The 18,523-nt window shown below is 44.1% G+C and overlaps 1 protein-coding gene across 3 annotated transcripts in view; it reads right to left on the bottom strand.

Annotated features, from left to right (window-relative positions):
• CYSTM1 (cysteine rich transmembrane module containing 1) overlaps positions 1-18,523 on the bottom strand; it is a 65,907-nt gene that overhangs the window by 8,380 nt on the left and 39,004 nt on the right. Inside the window, exon 3 of one of the 3 annotated variants that reach the window (XM_025387316.1) lies at positions 6,206-6,384. The exons of the other annotated variants lie outside the window; for them this stretch is intronic. Within the exon in view, the coding sequence (XP_025243101.1) occupies positions 6,278-6,384 (107 nt within the window). The 3' untranslated portion in view covers positions 6,206-6,277. Of the gene's footprint in view, positions 1-6,205; positions 6,385-18,523 lie in introns of those variants that run through there. 3 annotated transcript variants of the gene reach the window in all.

The following is an 18,523-nucleotide window of genomic DNA, read 5'->3' as shown; positions in this document are numbered from 1 at the left end:
GAACAAGAGCTAGACTCCATCTCAAAAAAAAAAAAAAAAAAAAAGAAGAAAATTATGAATGAGGCTGTTATACCAGGCAGAAGAAATTAAGGAAAATCTAGAGAGAAAAACCTAATCACGCCTAGTACATGATGGTTCTATGACCTTGTGATGACGGTGTAAAGACCTCGAGGGAGGGAGGATTTTCCAATTGTGGCAAACAGTGTGTGATCTTGCTCATGACCTGCTTGGAAGTGAGGCACAGGAAGACCATGATTGTGAATGATGGTGGCTGACCTGACTCAGAGCATAACCCGGCCCACAAGTCCCTCAACGTACTGGCCATCTTGTAATGGCTGTTCCTTTACCCAATTTAATGAATAGTATACCTCATTTACTGCCAACTTCCAAAGACACCAATGTAATCATACACTAGGGGCTTTAACTGTAGAATAATTACAACCCAGCAAATGAATGGGCAGGCTGCCTGCCATCATTAAAGGTTATGGCATGTAAAGGTGAGCAACCAATCCCACTTAAATACCCATTAGGCCCCAAAATGATCTATAGATTTGATGCAATTTCAATAAAAATCCCAACAGGAGTTTTTAATAGATAAACAAATTCTAAAATTTATGGAAAGGAAAGAGAACTAAAATGACTAAAACAAGATTTAACATAAAGCTATAGTCGTCAATATAACCGGTTAATGGTATTGGCAAACAGACACATAGATCAAAGGAACTGAATGAAGAAGACAATAATGGACCCACATGAGCATGGCTAACTGGTTTGACACATAAGCAAAGGCAATTCATTGGAGAAAGCATTTTGAAAAATATTGGTATGGTATGCAAAACATCTCACAAAAACCCTCAGCCATTTTAAACCTCACATTTTATACAAAAACTAACCCCAAATGGATTATAGATCTCAATGAAAAACATATAACTATAAAATATTTTGAAGAAAACATAGAAAAGCATCTTCATGACCTGGGGTTAGGCAAAGAGTCCTTAGACTGACACCAAAAGCGTGATAAAATGAAATAAAAAATTGATAAACTGAACTTCATCACAATGAAAATTTTTGCTCCATGGAAGACACTGTTAAGGGGACGAAAAGACAGGCTACAGACGTAGAGAAAATATGTACAAATCACAGCCAACAGAGGACTTGTATCTAAAATATATAACAACTCTCAAAAGTCCACAGTAAGAAAACCACTCAATTTGAAAGTGGATAAAAGACTTGAAAAAACACTTCACCAAAGAGGATATACGGAGAGCAAATATGCACATGACTTCATCACTAACTATTAGGAAAACACAAATTAAACCCACAATGAGATGCCACTACATACAATCAGAATGGCTAAAATAAAAATTGCTGACAATGTCAAGTACTGGCAAAAATGCAGAGCCACCAGAACTCTCATTCATTACTAATAGGAACGCACGATGCCAAAGTCACTTTGGAAAAGAGTAGCAGTTTCTTAAGCCTATCATATGATCCAGAAATTCCACTCCTGGGTATTCAGCTTAGAGAAATGAAAACCTATGTTCACACCTGAACATCAATGTTTATAGCAGATGGATTCATAATCACCTAGAAGTAGAAACAACCCAAATGGTCCTTCAACAGGTGAATGAATAACTGTGGTACCTCTAATACAATGGAATACTTTTCAGCAATAAAGTATCCAAGGATCCTCATAGAATACACCAGCAGTTAACACACCAATGATTTTGCTCGCAAGGCAGTATCCCAGAATGACATTCCAGGGCAAAACCTAACCATCCCAAATCTCCCGTGGCCAAATGCACTGCAAAATCCCAAAGACCGGGGGTTTTCAAATGTATTCCTCAGGGCCCTGAGCTTTCATAAAAAGTAGGGGGTGGTTCCTCCTTGCCTCAACCACAGCAATTCTATAGTATCTATTTTCCAGACTGGAGTTGCATGTAGAGTTTCCTTTCAAAAGATGTATATTAGCAAAATCTGTGATGGTGGTCATGAAAGATCTAGACTGTTGCTACTGTTCAGAAGGACCTCCCCAGGGCATGGATGGTCATCTGTTTGGTTATCTATGTGCTAGACCCTCTAGCAGCTACTGCAGAGGACATAGTCTAGCAGCTACTGCAGAGGACATAGTCTAGCAGCTACTGCAGAGGACATAGTCTAGCAGCTACTACAGAGGACATAGTCTTTTTGAGGAACAATGTCTCCTCTGTTCAGGCTCAAAGCTGAGTGACATTAACCTGACTCCCTTACTTGGTGTCTAACCTTTTTGGAATTCAATGTTTTGTTAGCATGCTTCTGTCCAGTTTAGCGGGGGCTCTTGGCCTTCCTGCCTCCACTAGTTCTTTGCACCTGTGAGCTCACCTGTTCCATGCTTACACAAATGTCTGCTTTTCTCCAGGCCTGAGGAGCCCTGTCTTCTAGTTCCAAGCAGTCTTGTCTTTCCTTCTGTTGATTTCCTTCACAGAACAAGAACTGGAGAAAAGTCCATGCTCTCAGTGAAAAGAGTGTGGATACTTTTGCATTCTCACCTTACCTAATCTCTCAGCAACATTTGATGTTACTGATCACTCCTCTCTTCCCAATACATCTTCACTCAGCTCTCAGGACATCCCATTCTCCTAGCTTTCTCTCCCTGACTCCTTTGCAGATCCATCCAGAATTCCTTAAAGCTCAGCCCTACACTGCCATCTTTCCTTTTCCCTCCATATCTCCATCCAAGTTGATCTTACTCACGGCCACAGTTTCAATGATCAACATGCCAAGGCTCTCCACATTGACATCTCTAGCCCAACCTCTCCTCCAAGCTTCAGGTTTATATACAGTTGCTTACCTGACATCTCCACTTGAATGTCTCATAGATACTTTGAAACCTCAAACTAACCCAGTATGTTCCCCTTCTCAACCAAACATGATTCCTTCCTCTTGTTCCCAACGCCATAAACATCACCACCAGGCATCCAGTTCCAGTCAGAAATCCAGAATCATCCCTGACTCTTACCTTCTTCCTCAATGTCCATATCCAATCCATCACCAAGTCCTGTTGATTTTATTTCTCAATATCTCAAATGCATTCATTTATCTCCATAATTACCATGTGTACCTGTGCCCGACTCCAAACCACTCTCCACACAGAAGCCAAAGGAATCTCTTAAAAACGCAAATGTGATATCATCCCTTTGCTTCATATCCTTCAACAGCTTCCCATTACTCACAAGACAAACACAAAAATCCTTAACTTGGGCTATGAGCTCCCATCTTGCTCCTGTCTGTTTCTCATCTCCTCTTAATGTCCCCTTGCTGTCTATGACACCAATTTCCTTCTCCACTTTATCAAATGAGTCACCATCTTTCCTGCCATTGGGCCTTGGCACCTGCTGTTCCTACACTTTTGCCTACTGACATCTATATATCTTTCAGATCTTAGCTCACTTCACTGCCTTGGGGAAGCCTTCTTGGACTGTGCCAGGTTGTTCCCCTTTTATATGTTTTGATGGCATTACATCTCTTCTCTTCACAGGGAAGAATGATGTCAGTTATTATCTGTGGGTTTATTTAATGTCTGGTTCCCTCCCTGGAGTATAAGCCCTGCAAAAGCAGGGACTGGGGGTTTGTTCTGTGTGGTCTGTCACCTGGCACTCTGGAGCTACGTTTACGGAATGCATGATTGTCTCTGTAGAACCCGGGTGGTTTCCCTGGAGCATACACAGGACAGACTGAAGAACTGCTCCCCTCACAGCTGAACTGACCTCAAGGTAATGGTGTGACAAAGATGGGCTAAAATTTTCTCATATGTGATCCCAATGGAATGAATAAATTATTTCCACCAAGTAATAAATGTAACATTTTAAAGAAGTAATCTATTCACAGTAACATTAAAATTGTAATATACCTAGGGAAAAAAATCTAATTTTAAAAACCAATAAGGATATGTGAGAGCTATACGAAGAAAATTATAAGACTTACAGGACATAAAAAGAAGACAAAAATAAATTGAGAGATTCCTTGTTCACGGTGGGAAGACAATATTATAAATATGTCAACTCTTTCACCAATTACTTGATAAATTACATGCTGTTCCAATCAAAGCTAAATGTAGTTTTCTGTAGAAACTAACACACATTCTAAAATGTAGATGAAAGAGTAAAAGGCCAAGAAAGCCAAGAAAATTACGAAAAAGAGTAAGAGGTATGTGTTTATGCATGTGCTGGTGGAAGGAGGGTACACATCACACCAGATTCCTGATTCTAGCTAATATTCTAATTCATATATGGGAACTTGGTATATGACAAATCTCATCTCAAATTAATAAGGAAAGGATTGAAACTGTGCCCCAAAGATTAAAGACACCAATCCCTAACAGAGGTTACAAGATGGCAGACAAGAAACAACATGCTGAAACACTAAAATGCCTCTGCTTATGAGGCAAAAGAACTGGCTGAAATCTGTTAGAACCAATATGGCCAGCTGGAGTTTGGATAGAATGAGCCTGCTGATGTCACAGCCTGAATTTCCCTGCATGTTTCATACTAACCCCTCCCCTGAATTTGCCCATAGGATCCATGAGGTAGCATGAAGAGATTATTATACATGCCCCAGGACTTTCCAAACCTCTTCTTTCCTTCCACCAACCACCTCTAATCCTGGAATCCACCCCTCTAACCTTTTCTAATAAAATTACTGCCTTAAAACCAGGACAGGGAGACAGATTTGAGCTGGAATCCTGTCTCCTTGTTAATCAACTTATAATAAAAGCATTTCTTTTCTCAAAAACCCAGTGTCATGGAATTGGCTTCTAGCACATCAGGCAGTGAGCCCCTTTTGCTTGGTAACAGTATGATCTAATTAATACATGGAGCTGGAACTACCAAGATGGAAAAACAAAACTAGAATCTTATCCTATACCATGATAAAAAAAATAAAATCAGGGCCAGGCGTGGTGGCTCATGCCTGTAATCCCAGCACTTTGGGAGGCTGAGGTGGATGGATCACCTGAGGTCAGGAGTTCAAGACCATCCTGGCCAACATGCCAAAACCCCGGTCTCTACTAAAAATACAAAAATTAACTGGGCTTGGTGGTGCATGCCTGTAGTTCCAGCTACTTGGGAGGCTGAGGCAACAGAATCGCTTGAACCCAGAAGGCAGAGGCTGCAGTGAGCCGAGATCATGCCACTGCACTCCAGCTTGGGTGACAGAGCAAGACCTCGTTTCAAAAAATAAAATAAAAATACAAAATTAGCCAGGTGTGGTGGTACATGCCTGTAATACCAGCTATTTGGGAGGCTGAGGCAGGAGAATCACTTGAACCAGGGAGGCAGAGGTTGCAGTGAGCCAAGATCATGCCATTGCACTCCAGCCTGGGCAACAAGAGCGAAACTCCGTCTCAAAAAAAAAAAAAAAAAGAAAGAAAAAGTCAGGTGGACTAATGACTACATCTGAAACATTTTTAGAAGAAAATATAGACTCATCTTTATGAGCTTGGAATAGAAAATGAGTTTTCAAAGACTAAACCATACAAAGCATGAGGGAAAGATGATAAACATGACATCCAAAATTTCTCATACTAGAAAATAGACTATAAAAAGATTAAGAGAAGCCGGGTATGGTGGCTCACACCTGCAATCCCAGCACTTTGGGAGGCCGAGGCAGGTGGATCGAGGCAGGTGGATCATAGCTCAAGACCAGCCTGGAAAACATGGCAAAACCCCGTCTCTATTTTAAAAAATACAAAAATCAGCAGGGTATATGGTGGCACGCACCTGCAATCCCAGCCACTTGGAAGGCTGAGGCACAAGAATTGCTTGAACCCAGGAGGTAAAGGTTGCAGTGGCTGAGATCACACCACTGCACTCCAGCCTGGGTAACAGAGCAAAACTCCATTCAAAAAAAAAAAAGAAAGTCAGATAGGAAGAAGATATTTGCAAGCCTATAAAAGATATATTCTATCCACTAAAAATATTAGTGGATAGAATATATAGAAATTCCCTACAAATCAGTAAGACAAACCAACAGAAAAGATAGGCTAAGAATATATATAAGCAATTCACAATTCACAAGATATGTACAAACTGCTCAAAACTTACATGTTTATGTTCAAGGTCACTAGTAATCAGGGTAGGCGAATTAGTGAGATACCATTTCACACCTACGAAAGGTGCTAAAATTTAAAAATCTGCGAGTTATTTTCAAAGAAAGAAGAAAATGGAAATTGTGCAACAGTAGTTGTTTATTCCAGTAACGAGGTAGCAGGGCTGTAGGGAAATACTTGGATTTTAGCTGCTCAGTCCAAGTTGTCCAGGAGGCAGCAGCAGCAGAGAGCAGCCCAGCAAGCAGCCAGGACTGCCTGACACCCGCTGTCCATCTTCTTTTCCCGTTCTATCACGTACACTGTTGAAGGGGATGCAGGGCAGGCAGGGGAGAGAGAGACCCAGTCAGAGAGGACTTGGAGTGGCAGCATCCTGGTAGAACTTACCACACTCTGCAGAGACTGGTTCTGTCTAGATTGTTAGCTCCACGAGGGCAGGGCAGGGGCCAAACTGATCTGATTCACTGCCCTTTCCCTGCTTTAGTGTCTGGCACACATCAGGTACTCAGCAGCTATCAGACCATTTTCCTGCCACCTCTCCTTCTCCAAGCTGACCAGGAAACCCAACCCAGTACTTTATTTATTGCTTGTCCAAAGTGATCCAATTCTCAATGCAACCCTTGCCCTGAGCCTGACTCCTGCAGCCTGATATGGCAGGCACCGGAGGAAATCTTTACACATGATTTTATTTAATCCTCTCAACAGTGCTGTATTACTATCATCATTTTATAACTCGCATATACTATTAGCAGGAGTGGGAATGGACAGAATCTCTTTGAAGGATAATTTAGGGGGAAGGGGAGAGACAACAACTGCAACCCAGAAAGTTTGTATCTGGAATTTATCCTACAGAAATAATTGTCCCAGTGTTCAGAGATCTATGTAAAGTATGGTTGTTGCTGTATCAAAATAACCCCAAACTAGCTTTAATGTCTATCAAGTGGAGTCCAGTTGGGTAAATTAAAGCACACCACATAATAGAATACTACACAGCCACTAAAAGAACCAGGTGGTTCTTCCACGTGGCCAATAATTTAAGGGATGAAAGCAAGGTCTAGAGCAGTGCATCTGTTTTATTTGTACAATAAGAAGGATATACACACAAACACACACACGTTTCTGAAAGTATACAAGAACTTAAAAAGTTCAGGGTGTGGAGAGAGGTGGAGATTTTCACTTTGCTTTTACATTTTTCTCAAATCCTGGCTTGTCTGATTCCAAAGCCACACTCAAAGCTGCTCCTGGGGGTCCTCATGGCAGGAGGGTGGGGCCTGGCTAGTTTTAGAATGCCTTGGATCTCTTCAAACATCTATTTCAACTGCTATAAGATAGTTCCAGGGGCTTTAGGGGCAGTGGGCACTGACCAATCTGGGCTCCTAGCCCCAGTGGCCCCATCCTCAGTTCTGCGCTGCCTCCCTAAGTCACTGTTACCCAGACACTTCACATGGTCCAACTCCCCACAACCATGCTCCTCTTATAGCCTGACCTGGTACCTCCTAACCCATAGTTCCACCTATCAAATATGCCTTAAGTCCAATTCTGTCTCCTCTCAGGCACTGTGGCCTCTGTGAGCTCTAGGCTAGCACTAGGACTTCTGCTGGGCAAACCTGGCAAGTAGGGGATGCTATCAAATCACAACTCCCCCTCCAAGGAGCTCAAACCAGAGAGAACCCCTACACTGCTGCAATTCCTGGGGCTAAGTCCCTATTAACCCTCTCCCCCCGGCCCATGCCAGGTCCCAAACAGCTCATTAAGGCTCCTTTTGCAACCCCTGGCCCTCCACACCAGGTGGCAGTACTTCAGAATTTACCAAATCAACCCCAGCCTCTTCTCTTAGGGTTGTGGAAGGTAGTCAGGAGCCCACCTGAGCCAGGTTCTGGAGGAAGAGGGCATCAAGGGAGCAGGCACCATCAGTCTCTGCCTATGCACAGCCTTGAGGATTCCATGATGCTCCAGGGGCCACCTCCAGGTCCCTAACCAGCCCCCTGGCTCCCCTTACCCCAGTGAGTGTGAACATCCATCATACTCTGTTTTCTCCTCTCACTTCCTCAGCAGAGCCCCTCCATTCTTGACTCCCACACTGCTGCCCTCCACCTCTGCCAGTCAGTGACCTCAGCAGCACCAGGACTCTTGTCAGGAAATTCAGTGTCTACTCAGCGGACCTTTGGTAGTGCCCACCCCACCCCTTGGCCTTCTCTCAGCATCAGCAATACTGTCACTGGGCTCATCCTTTCCTGTGTCCTGGAAATATCCCCTCCATTTTTTTTTTTTTTTTTTTTTGAGATGGAGTTTCACTCTTGTTGCCCAGGCTGGAGTACAGTGGTGCAATCTCGGCTCACTGCAACCTCCGCCTCCTAGGTTCAAGCAATTCTCCTGTCTCAGCCTCCCGAGTCGCTGGGATTACTGGTGCATGCCACCACACCCAGCTAATTTTTGTATTTTTAGTAGAGACAGGGTTTCATCTTATTGGTCAGGTTGGTCTTGAACTTCTGACCTCAGGTGATCTGCCCACCTTGGCCTCCCAAAGTGCTGGGATTACAGGTGTGAGCCACTGCACCCGGCCTCCCTCCACATTTTTATTCTGCCTACTCTTCCTCTGGGGCCTCCAATACCACCCTCGGTCGCTGGGATATGGAACAAAGCCTCTTAGCCAAGGCAGCTGCCTATTCCTCCCAGATTCAGGCTTTATCATTCTTTTCCTCCTCCTCCTCAGACTGACATCTGTAGAACTCTGCACATTTACAGGTTTGTTCAAAATCAATGCAAAGGTAGCATTCACACGTCAGTCTATTGCCTCCTCCGGCAGCACACTCCCACTGTCCTACACTTAACGACCCATCATGTCCTTTGCTCAAAAACAGCCAAGCCTCCTACTGCCTCAGCACTCTCCCTCTGGCCACCTAGACTGTTCGCAGTGATTCCATGGATCCCATGGGTCCGAATCTGGCCACGTCCAGCAACCCTAATACTGAGCTCTACCCCCAGGGCCTCAGATACCTCAGAGCCAAATCTGTGCCTAGCACAGACCAGCCCCATGCCTGTGTAGGACACACACAAAAAGACAACCCTAGCTGTGTTCTCAGAAAACCTCTATCCCTATCTCCCCAAGTCCGTCTCCTTACCAAAGCTGTGCCCCAGCTGTTCTAAGCATTTCTTCCCAGGAATCTGAGGTTCAGCCAGAAGTTAGTCAGGTGAGGGGGTTGTGGGTGAGAGAGGTACTAGGTTTTCATCAGATTCTGGTGATGGGAGGTTCAGAGAGAAGCAGAGAACCTGGGAGCTCTAGGTGGTTCCTCCAAGACGCCTTCCTGACCTACCCCATTAAGGGTCTTTCTGATTCTGAATTCCTGCCAGCACACTGTAACTGCAATCATTCAAAAACACCCTTAGAAATATCAAGCAGTCCTAGCGCTGAGGCAGAGATGGGCTCAAGTTGAGTATTTAGATGAAAAAGCCAGACTACAGGCCAGGACATTTACAGTGTCCAGAAGAACAGAGTTTTGCAGGTAAGAATCGGAGACTTTTATTCTGTATGCCCGTGATGTTTCCCTTTTTCCTTCTGTTATTAGAATAGAACAAAGAAAATAGGACTGTCTCAGAAGTGGCTGGCTTATTGTCAGTGTTTCTATATTCCCTAACTAGACTCTAAGTCCCTAAAGTGCAGGGTACAGGCTTTCTCCACATGCTGCCCCTATAGGGCCTGAGACACAGGGAGGGAAGGCTGGCTGGGAACTATGAGCAGCACCAACATCCTTCTAGGCAGGGGCAGAAGGCTACGGTGGGCAGTCCCTGCCTCACTCACAAGATCCACATGGCCCACAGTCTAGGTCCTCACCACGTCATGAGTTCAAAGTCTGCCAGTACACTGGGACTGATCTCAGTATCTTTAGTTATGCAGTAGTTTGAGTTGGCTCATTTGTGAATCTACAGAATTGCTAGTAAGAAATTAACACATAGAATAATCACATGCCCATTAAGACAAGAGTTCCACAACCAGCCATCTCTACTCCCTAAATGGCCTGGCAAATACAGACGGACACTGGCTCAAGGAAGCCCATTATCACCCAAGTGTGTCCTTAGCAGGTATGGGGAAAACTGGTTCTGTGCCAAGGCATTTCAGAAATATACTTTCCTAGGAAGTTACACATATGTAATTCTAATAATTCTAAATGTTGTATAAGAATTGGATGAAACAAAAGCAGAGTACAAAAACTGGAAGACATAGGGGATAATACCATGCTTGCACAAAGCTGCCATGAGGGGAAGACAAGTGGCTTCAACAGCCTTAGTCATCAGCAGGCTCATGGTTTCAAGTCTTAAGAGCCAGGTCTGGGGACAAGGCCAAAAGACCAGCTCAACTAGGGTCAGGAAAGAGACGAGTCAAAGTCATTAAGAGCCCACATCACTAGAGCAAGCTGGCTGTAGTAAGGTGCACTGCCTAGCCCAGTGCCCACCAAGCGACAAGGATTCCCCCACAATCATAAGGAAGTGGCCGGCTGAAATGTGGTCAGTGAAAGGGGATTTATCAAACTAGAATTATAAAATGTTGTGAAAGCCTATCAAATATCAAAATGAAGTCTGATATTATGAGTGTCCAGTGGTAGTTATGCTGGAGTCTAAAATTAGATGATGAGTAAAGCTGACTTTTGCTCAGCAGTGAACAGTGATTCATCAGAAACTGATCTTCAAAGACATCTTGCTCCTTGTGCTTTAAACCTTTACCCAAATGAATTGAAAGTAGGGACTTGAACAGATATTTGTACACTCATGTTCGCAGCAGTATTATTTAGAAACATCGTCAAAAGGTGGAAGCAACCCAAGTGTCAATAGATAAATGAAATGTGGTATAAATATACAATGAATATTATTCAGCCTAAAAAAGGAAGGAAATCCTGACACACGCTACAGCATGGATGAATCTTGAGGACATTGTGCTAAGTGAAATAAGCCAGTCCAGAAGGACAAATACTGTATGATTCCACTTATATGAGGTACTCAGTGTAGTCAAATTCATAGACACAGAAAGTAGAATGGCGGTTACCAGAGGCTTGAGGTAGGAAAAAATGGTGAGTTGTTATTCAATAGGGACACAGTTTCAGTTTGGGAAGATGAAAAGAGTTTTGGAGAAGGTTGCACAACAATGTGAATGTAATTAATGCCAATGAACTGTACATTAAAAAATGGTTAAAATGGCAAATTTTATGTTATGAGAATTTTATCACACACATAAAAACCTGCATTATTTTTTTCTTTTTTTAAGAGACAGGGTCTTGCTATGTCACCCAGGCTGGAGTGCAGTGGTGCTATCATAGCTCACGGTAACCTTGAACTCCTAGACTGAAGTGATCCTTCTGCTTCGGCCTCCTAAATAGCTAAGAAACTTGCATTATTTAATTCTCTGTTTATACATGAGAATTCCAGGACACTTCAGCACTTGGGGAAAAAGACAACAGAGCTGAGCTTTGCAGCAGGCAAAACTCTGTACGTTGGTGGCTCAGGACGTTCTGTTCCAGCAGCAGCTTGAGTTCTCTTTGGTTTGGTGGCATGAATCAATCCTGCAGGCCCCCGGGGCCAGCCTGGACTCCAGCCAGCCAGAGACACCTCATGGTCACAAAACAGTAAGTCCACTCTGCCTGCCTGTGTGCCAGCCTGCCCTCCTGCTTGAAGACTCTTCTAGACTGCTCCAACTATATCTCACATCCAGCAAATGTGCTGAAGGAGAAAGAAGCTGCTGTTGCTGACGCTTAGCTCAGTCTCCTTCCCACCTCACATGCTCACTCTGCATTTTCCTGACATAGCCAACCCTGCAGAGGAGTCCAGAAATAAAAGACATCATCCCTGACTCAGGCAGCTCACAGACCACTTGAAAAGAAGAGACAAAGACTCATCTCAGGAAGCTCACAGCCACATGCCAAATGGGGCAGGACCAATAATAAACACAATTGGTACAAAATCAGGACAGATCCTTTCAATGAGTTAAGGTGAGAGGAATGTTAATCTTATTACCACCCTCTCCTCATTTCTCTCTTCTTGCACTGCTACAAGAAAATTAAGTAAATGATGGCTAGTGAGTGGCTCACCAAGAAATGGGCATCATCTTAGATGGGCCCTGGCTGCCACAGCCAGCCCTAATAGCCCTGGCTTCTGACTGATAGGGCCATCATGGCCTGACAGTCCCTTGCCCCGAGGATGGAACCGTAGGTTAGGGTGATTAATGCATGAACTATTATTTCATACCCTGCTGAGCAGCAAGAATGATGCTTGAAACCAGGGAAGCATAGAAACAAAGCAAGGAGAGAAAAGGTAAGAGTGAAACAGAAATAGAAAACGACTCAGAAACCAAAAACCCCCAATGTCAGTGGCCCTTGAATATAAGACAACTACTGCCATGATTTTAGAAGGCTAAATAGAAATCAGGGAAATGATTTCCTCCTGGTTTTCAGGCACTGGATTACAGAAAAAAAATAGAGAGGTTACTTTGAGTGGAGCTGGCTCTTTGGAACTTGCCCAAATGGGCAGAGATCACCAAGGAGGTAGCTGTTGGGTTTTTCCAATTAGTGCCCAGGCACAGGCAGGCACAGACTACTCTGTTATCATCAATGTTAGCCTGATTCACATTGAGTGCTAGCCCATGAGTTTCATTCAAATAGTACTTGCTGCATTTTCTAAGAAGGTAAACACTGCCATATCATTTTTACTGAACATAAAACGTGTTTTATCTTAGGTATACAGACCATAACTGGCTTCTAAAGGTACCAGATTCCTGTGTTACTGATTAACAGCTCCAGCAGATATATTTATGCAAAGCACCCCAGGTTGTTTTCTTTTTCTACTGTCAGGCTTAATTTTATGACAGTAAAAATAGTAGTGTTTTCTCCTGAATGCACCTCAGTTTAGAGCCTGGTACACAGTGAGTTCCAAGGTCAGGGATGGGACAGGATGACCATTCTCAATGAATGTGGTGAGAAGGTGATTCAGGGGCAACCCTCATTTGTAAGGACTGTCCCCTACCCCTCCCCTCTACTACCTGCAGCACACTGCCCACTATTTCAGAGAAACAAAGGCCATTCCTTGTAGATTTGCAAAGAACTGTGTGGGGTGCCTGGGCTATGCCAAATTATCCACCGCAATTCCTGCTGTTTTTTAACACTGTTTTCTAACACAAGCTGACATCAACCCAGAATCAAGGGCAAATGGTCCTGAAAATCCCCACTTTACCCACTGAGATGTGATTATTTGGCAAATGTTGAGGCCAGAGACTTCACCAGCGGAGAAAAGGAGACAGAAGTGGTGCCCTGGCTTGTACAACTGTGACTAGGACTCTGGCCCTGGAAGACAGGGCCAGAGTTTAGGGAAACAACTCCCTTCCATAGTGAACTCTATCAGGGCTGGCCAGCTTGTCACTGAAGCCAGTTTAAAAAGTCTCCACAATCATGACCAGCCTCTTGCCATGAAAACCCTGGTGGAAAACTAAGTAAGGTTGGCCTTGTAGATGGAGCAGGTATGTAGGGACCCTCCAAAAATATGCCAGGAAGGCCAGAAGGCATGTGATTTCTCCCCATCTGGTAGAGTTCAGCTGCCAAAGCGGTGGTTTTATTTACAGCACTACCAATTTGGAGAACTAAGAGATAGAGCAGAAGGACTCTCAGCAAACTCCAAAAGCCCAGTATACAGCATACTTGACCTAGGGTACACTCCTGGATAGTGTGTTTGCAATGCTGCTGTCATCATCTGTCCATATCACAGCACAAGCAGACCAAATCCCTTGGGCCTGGCAGCCCACCAAGGAACACAGGACAAAAGCAAAGAGAGGCAGTGCTAGAGTTGGGACACCCTAGGGTCCAACCTCAGTGCCACCTTGAGGGTGTGACAGCCGCTTCCAGCTTTAGTTTCCTTGCCTGTAAAATAGGGATGAGATTAGCACCTATTCCTTTATTGGGTTCTTCAAGAACTTGATGAGTTAATCCACACAGGCCAGTGCCTAGTATACAGCGGGTAATTCTGTATATGCTAGCTGCTACTATTGCTCCCAAAACAGAGATCTGAAGGATGGAAGGCAGGGCTTCCCAATCGCTAAGAAACCTGGAAGCAACATGGGCATTACATAGAACTGATACACCCTACATATAGTTGCATTTTACACAATGAATTGGAGTCTTTTTGAAAAATGAATGAGAGACATGGAAATGGGAAAAAAAGAGGTATCTGTTGATCTAAGGTACCGCCTTAGTGCAACTCCTTGTGTACATAGAACTGATACACCCTACAGATAGTTGCATTTTACACAATGAATTGGAGTCTTTTTGAAAAATGAACAAGAGACATGGAAATGGGAAAAAAAGAGGTGTCTGTTGATCTAAGGTACTGCTTTAGTCCAACTCCTTGTGGATGCTAGGCTCTAAAGTGATAATCCAGGAGGGCCAGGGGCACTGCCTCCTAATGATATTCACAACCACAGCCATCCTTATTATACCCACCATATCAGCTAGCTGGAGCGGGTTATCACCAAGAACCCTTCTACCAACTCCCACCGTCACCACTCTTCTCCCATGATTGAACAGGGAAATGGAAATAATCCTATTTAGCAATTCCTTTTGACCTCCAAGATAAACCCTGGGGACCCTCAGCTCCTAATTTTATCTGGATAAAAATGTTGAGGACTGCAATATCACTTATCACTCTATGCTCACAGTTTACCACAGGGCACTCAGTAGGCCTGGCACACAGGAGACACTAAATGAATGAGTGAATGGACAAATAACCTGCCCTGCACTCCTTACCTCAGTTGGAAAAGTCTGTCTTATAAAGAAACTGCAGATATGGGCTTAGCTGGCTACACTATGAAGCAACTGCAAAGCACTGATAAGGAAAAATATGAGACCCAGTCGCTCTCAAGTTCTTAAGAAAGTGAGTCACTCCACTTCTGTCAGGTCAACCCTTCAAAAGAGATCTTGGCATATTCTGAATTTTCTAGAAAGGGGCTGAGGGCAGTCCTTGATATCAGGGCCATCACTTTATTCCGAAGGGAATAATCTGCCTGAGAGAAGATCTTGGAAGAGAATCAAGCAAGCAAAGGGAGCTTAGGGTCCTGAGTCCAGCTAGGCCAGGAAGAGTGCGCCCAGTAGCCACAGGATACACCTTTTCCACAGAGGCTTCAAATCTGCAGCCCCAGGACACCTTGCCCACAGCCCTGGGGAGTTCATGGTCACCCACTAGCTGCCTGAGGGTACTTGGAAAGGGCTTTTTTTGGAGGCTCAGGAGGAGAGAGGAATATTGATCCTTCATAAACAAACTACCCATGATATACATTCTCCCCAAAAGCAAAAATTCATTTTTACCCATTAAGAACAACTCACAATATAATCTTGCATTCTCTCTCTCTCTAAAATTCTCCAGGCTGAAAAGGTATCCCAGGCTAGCAAATGGACTCATTTCAAAGGTTAATAAATGGAAAAGCTCAGAGGAAACCAAGGCACTACTTAAAAAAGAAAGAAAAAAGCCTAATGGAGATTTTTTTTTTCCTAAGGAAAATGCAACTGAAAATCATCAAAATGTTTTCTAAGCTGTTCCCAAGTTATAGTCTTTAAGCAAGTGTGTTCCTGGGGAAAGGGCCTGATGACTAGAACCTCAAGAGAAAGCTCAGGTACAACCCCCAGAACAAGAATGCGTCTGCTCTTTGTGTGTGTGTGTGTGTGTGTGTGTGTGTGTGTGTTGTAGGGGGAGAGGGCTCTACTCCCTCCCCTTGCTTCAGAAAGCCCTGAGTCTAGAAGCCTGAGGATGGGTCAGGGCAACCTTAGGAGTATGCTACCTTTTCCAGTCAGGATTCCAGCCTGGCTATACAAGGCACCCTTGATCAAATGAGGAAAAGGCCACTAAGCCTAGCAGGGAGAGAAAAGGAAGGGAGCAGTGTTAGCCTCTCGAGACCAAAAGCATTGCAGCTCTGATAGTATAAAAGCAGCAAGCTTCCTGGTACAAGCTGATAAGATTTTCGACAGGAGTTGATAGGAAAGTAAATATCTCCTGGAGAAGGAACCCACTCCCTGAGAGAGCCAGCGTAAGCCTGGTACAGCAGAAGACCAGGGCAGGCTACTCAAACACTGCAATGATCTGCTCAATGGGTCTGTCTCCATGGACCCCCATCCCCTGCCAAACTGCCAGTTCAGCTCACAGGGGAAGAGCTGGGTCCTCTTCAGATCTGTATCCCCAAAGGTCTAGCTCTTACAGATACAGGTTCACTGGATTCAGAGATTATGCGTAACATACCTGGCTTAATCAATTTAAGTAAAATGTAAGTCCCTTAACCTCTCTGTGGGTAAAAAACTCAGCATGACGTCAACCGTGTGATACTAACATCTGAAATGGAGACCTCGGTGAAAGCTGATAATCACTCCTTAAGACTTGCATATTCTTAAAGACTGAGATACAGCCGAGGATATACAGACTATACAAAGTTATACAAACTTTTTTTTTTTTGAGACAGGGTCTCATTTTGTCACCCAAGCTGGAGTGCAGTGGAGTGATCTCAGCTCACTGCAGCCTTGACCTCCTGGGCTCAAGCGATTCTCTGGCCTCAGCCTCCCAAATAGCTGGGACTACAGGTGCGTGCCCCCATGCCCAGATACTTTTTTGTATTTTTTGTAGGGACAGGGTTTTGCTACGTGGCCCAGGCTCACGTGATCCACCCACCTTGACCTCCCAAAGTGTTGGGATTACAGGTGTGAGTCATTGTGCCCCACCTATACAGACTTTTTAAAGTTAAAAACACACACACACAAAACACCACACTCAACAACACTACTTTTTTCATTTCCCATCCTACACCAACATACTAACAACACTTTTATGTAGCATTATATTAGCTGCAAATACATCCTCTGGACAGAGACTAACATACCAGATGAATTTCAGAAAGGGCTATATCACAACATTTATAACAAAATGTTAACTGCTATCTCTGGGTATCAGTTATGCATTAATAATGCAAAGTAAATAATGTGCAAATAAATTATGCACATTATTTACTTTGTCAAAGGAAAAGCATTTCTGTAATTTAAAAAGTGGTTTTCTAAAAAGTGGCCAGGTTTCTCTGTGTGAGAGCCAGGGTATAACCCAGGAACAGGAACTCTGGCCTATTATCAAGGCTGAACTAAGTAGGGGTTTGGAAGAAACCAGCTCTTCTGGACCACTGATTGCTCTGGACTTGGTCCTCACACTTGTGTTACTGTCTGCTGTGCTAAGTTCCCACCCAGTGATAAAGACACCAATCCTTGCTATCTTCATTTTCAGCATTTTAATTATAATCATTCTATGTCATGTCCTGATTTTTAGAGCATCTCAACTCTGTGGCTCTGAGGAGCCACACTATAAGCAGAATATAATTGATTTTTTAAAAGGCACCAAATTCTACTAGTATAGACAGTTCTCCTGAGAGTGACTTCCATGAAAATCTATAGGAATCTTTAGACAGTGAAGAAGCTGTCAGTTTTCAAGACATTCCTTCTCAAGTTTCCCCTGTGGCTAACCACACCGTCCACTGGGAAGATTGCACTAGGTGCCTACGGGCACTGTGCCACACAGGCAGCTGGTGTGGTAAGAGACATGCCACCCTATGCACAGGCCCTGGAGCCTGGGCCCTTTGTGTACAGCTAATGACTCATTACTATTGGGAAGAGTATATCCTAGGGGAAGATCCTTGTCACCCCAGATGTTCCCCACACCAATGACCTGCAGCACTGGACTTGCTCTGCAGAGTGCAGCTGACATAGGGAGGTCCCGACAATGCCTGGTTAGCTCCAACCCTTCTAAGACTGCCCTACTCTATCCCACCTGTACCTTCCAATTTCCCTTAGCAGCATTTCACCCAAAGCAGTCTTCTTTTCCTTGCCCACCAAACCAATGTCCTCATGGTTTATAACAACCTAACTGAAGAAAGCTATGCAAGAGGTAATGGGAATATGTGTGTCATGTTTTTAAGACTGGGTAAAAGTAGTATCAAAGCAGAAAACCCAGGCTGCACCTGGGTGAAAGGGGGCTGAGAACAATGAAGCAAGGCCATCTGGTCTGGAAGCAACAGACTTCAAAATACCTTGTTTCCCCAGGCCAGCCAGGTCTAGCTAACCTAGCCTGCTCTCAGCCCTCAAGCACAGAGCACATCCCATCAGCCAGCTGAATAAATTGGATCTGCAAAGAGCAGTTTTCTTTCTGCACTCCATTACCTCTGAGTGCAAACCAAGGCTTTTAAAAAGGCAAAATAGGATGTTCTACATAAAGTACTTGACCAAAACAGATTGTCTCTATCCCCAAGAAGATGGAAAAATCCAAGGGCATCTTTAGGAGTCTACAGTCCCCTAGTGTCATGACCACACTGTCATCACATGACACACAGATCCACGAGACCTGGTGCTGGTGCAGTCATTAGGGAGACCATCATTGAAGTGCTGGGCC

The sequence above is a fragment of the Theropithecus gelada genome, chromosome 6 (genome assembly GCF_003255815.1).
Source record: "Theropithecus gelada isolate Dixy chromosome 6, Tgel_1.0, whole genome shotgun sequence".
In the NCBI taxonomy this organism is placed as follows: domain Eukaryota; kingdom Metazoa; phylum Chordata; class Mammalia; order Primates; family Cercopithecidae; genus Theropithecus; species Theropithecus gelada.
Note: the sequence above shows the minus strand (reverse complement) of the source record. Positions and strands in the feature narration are given on the sequence as shown.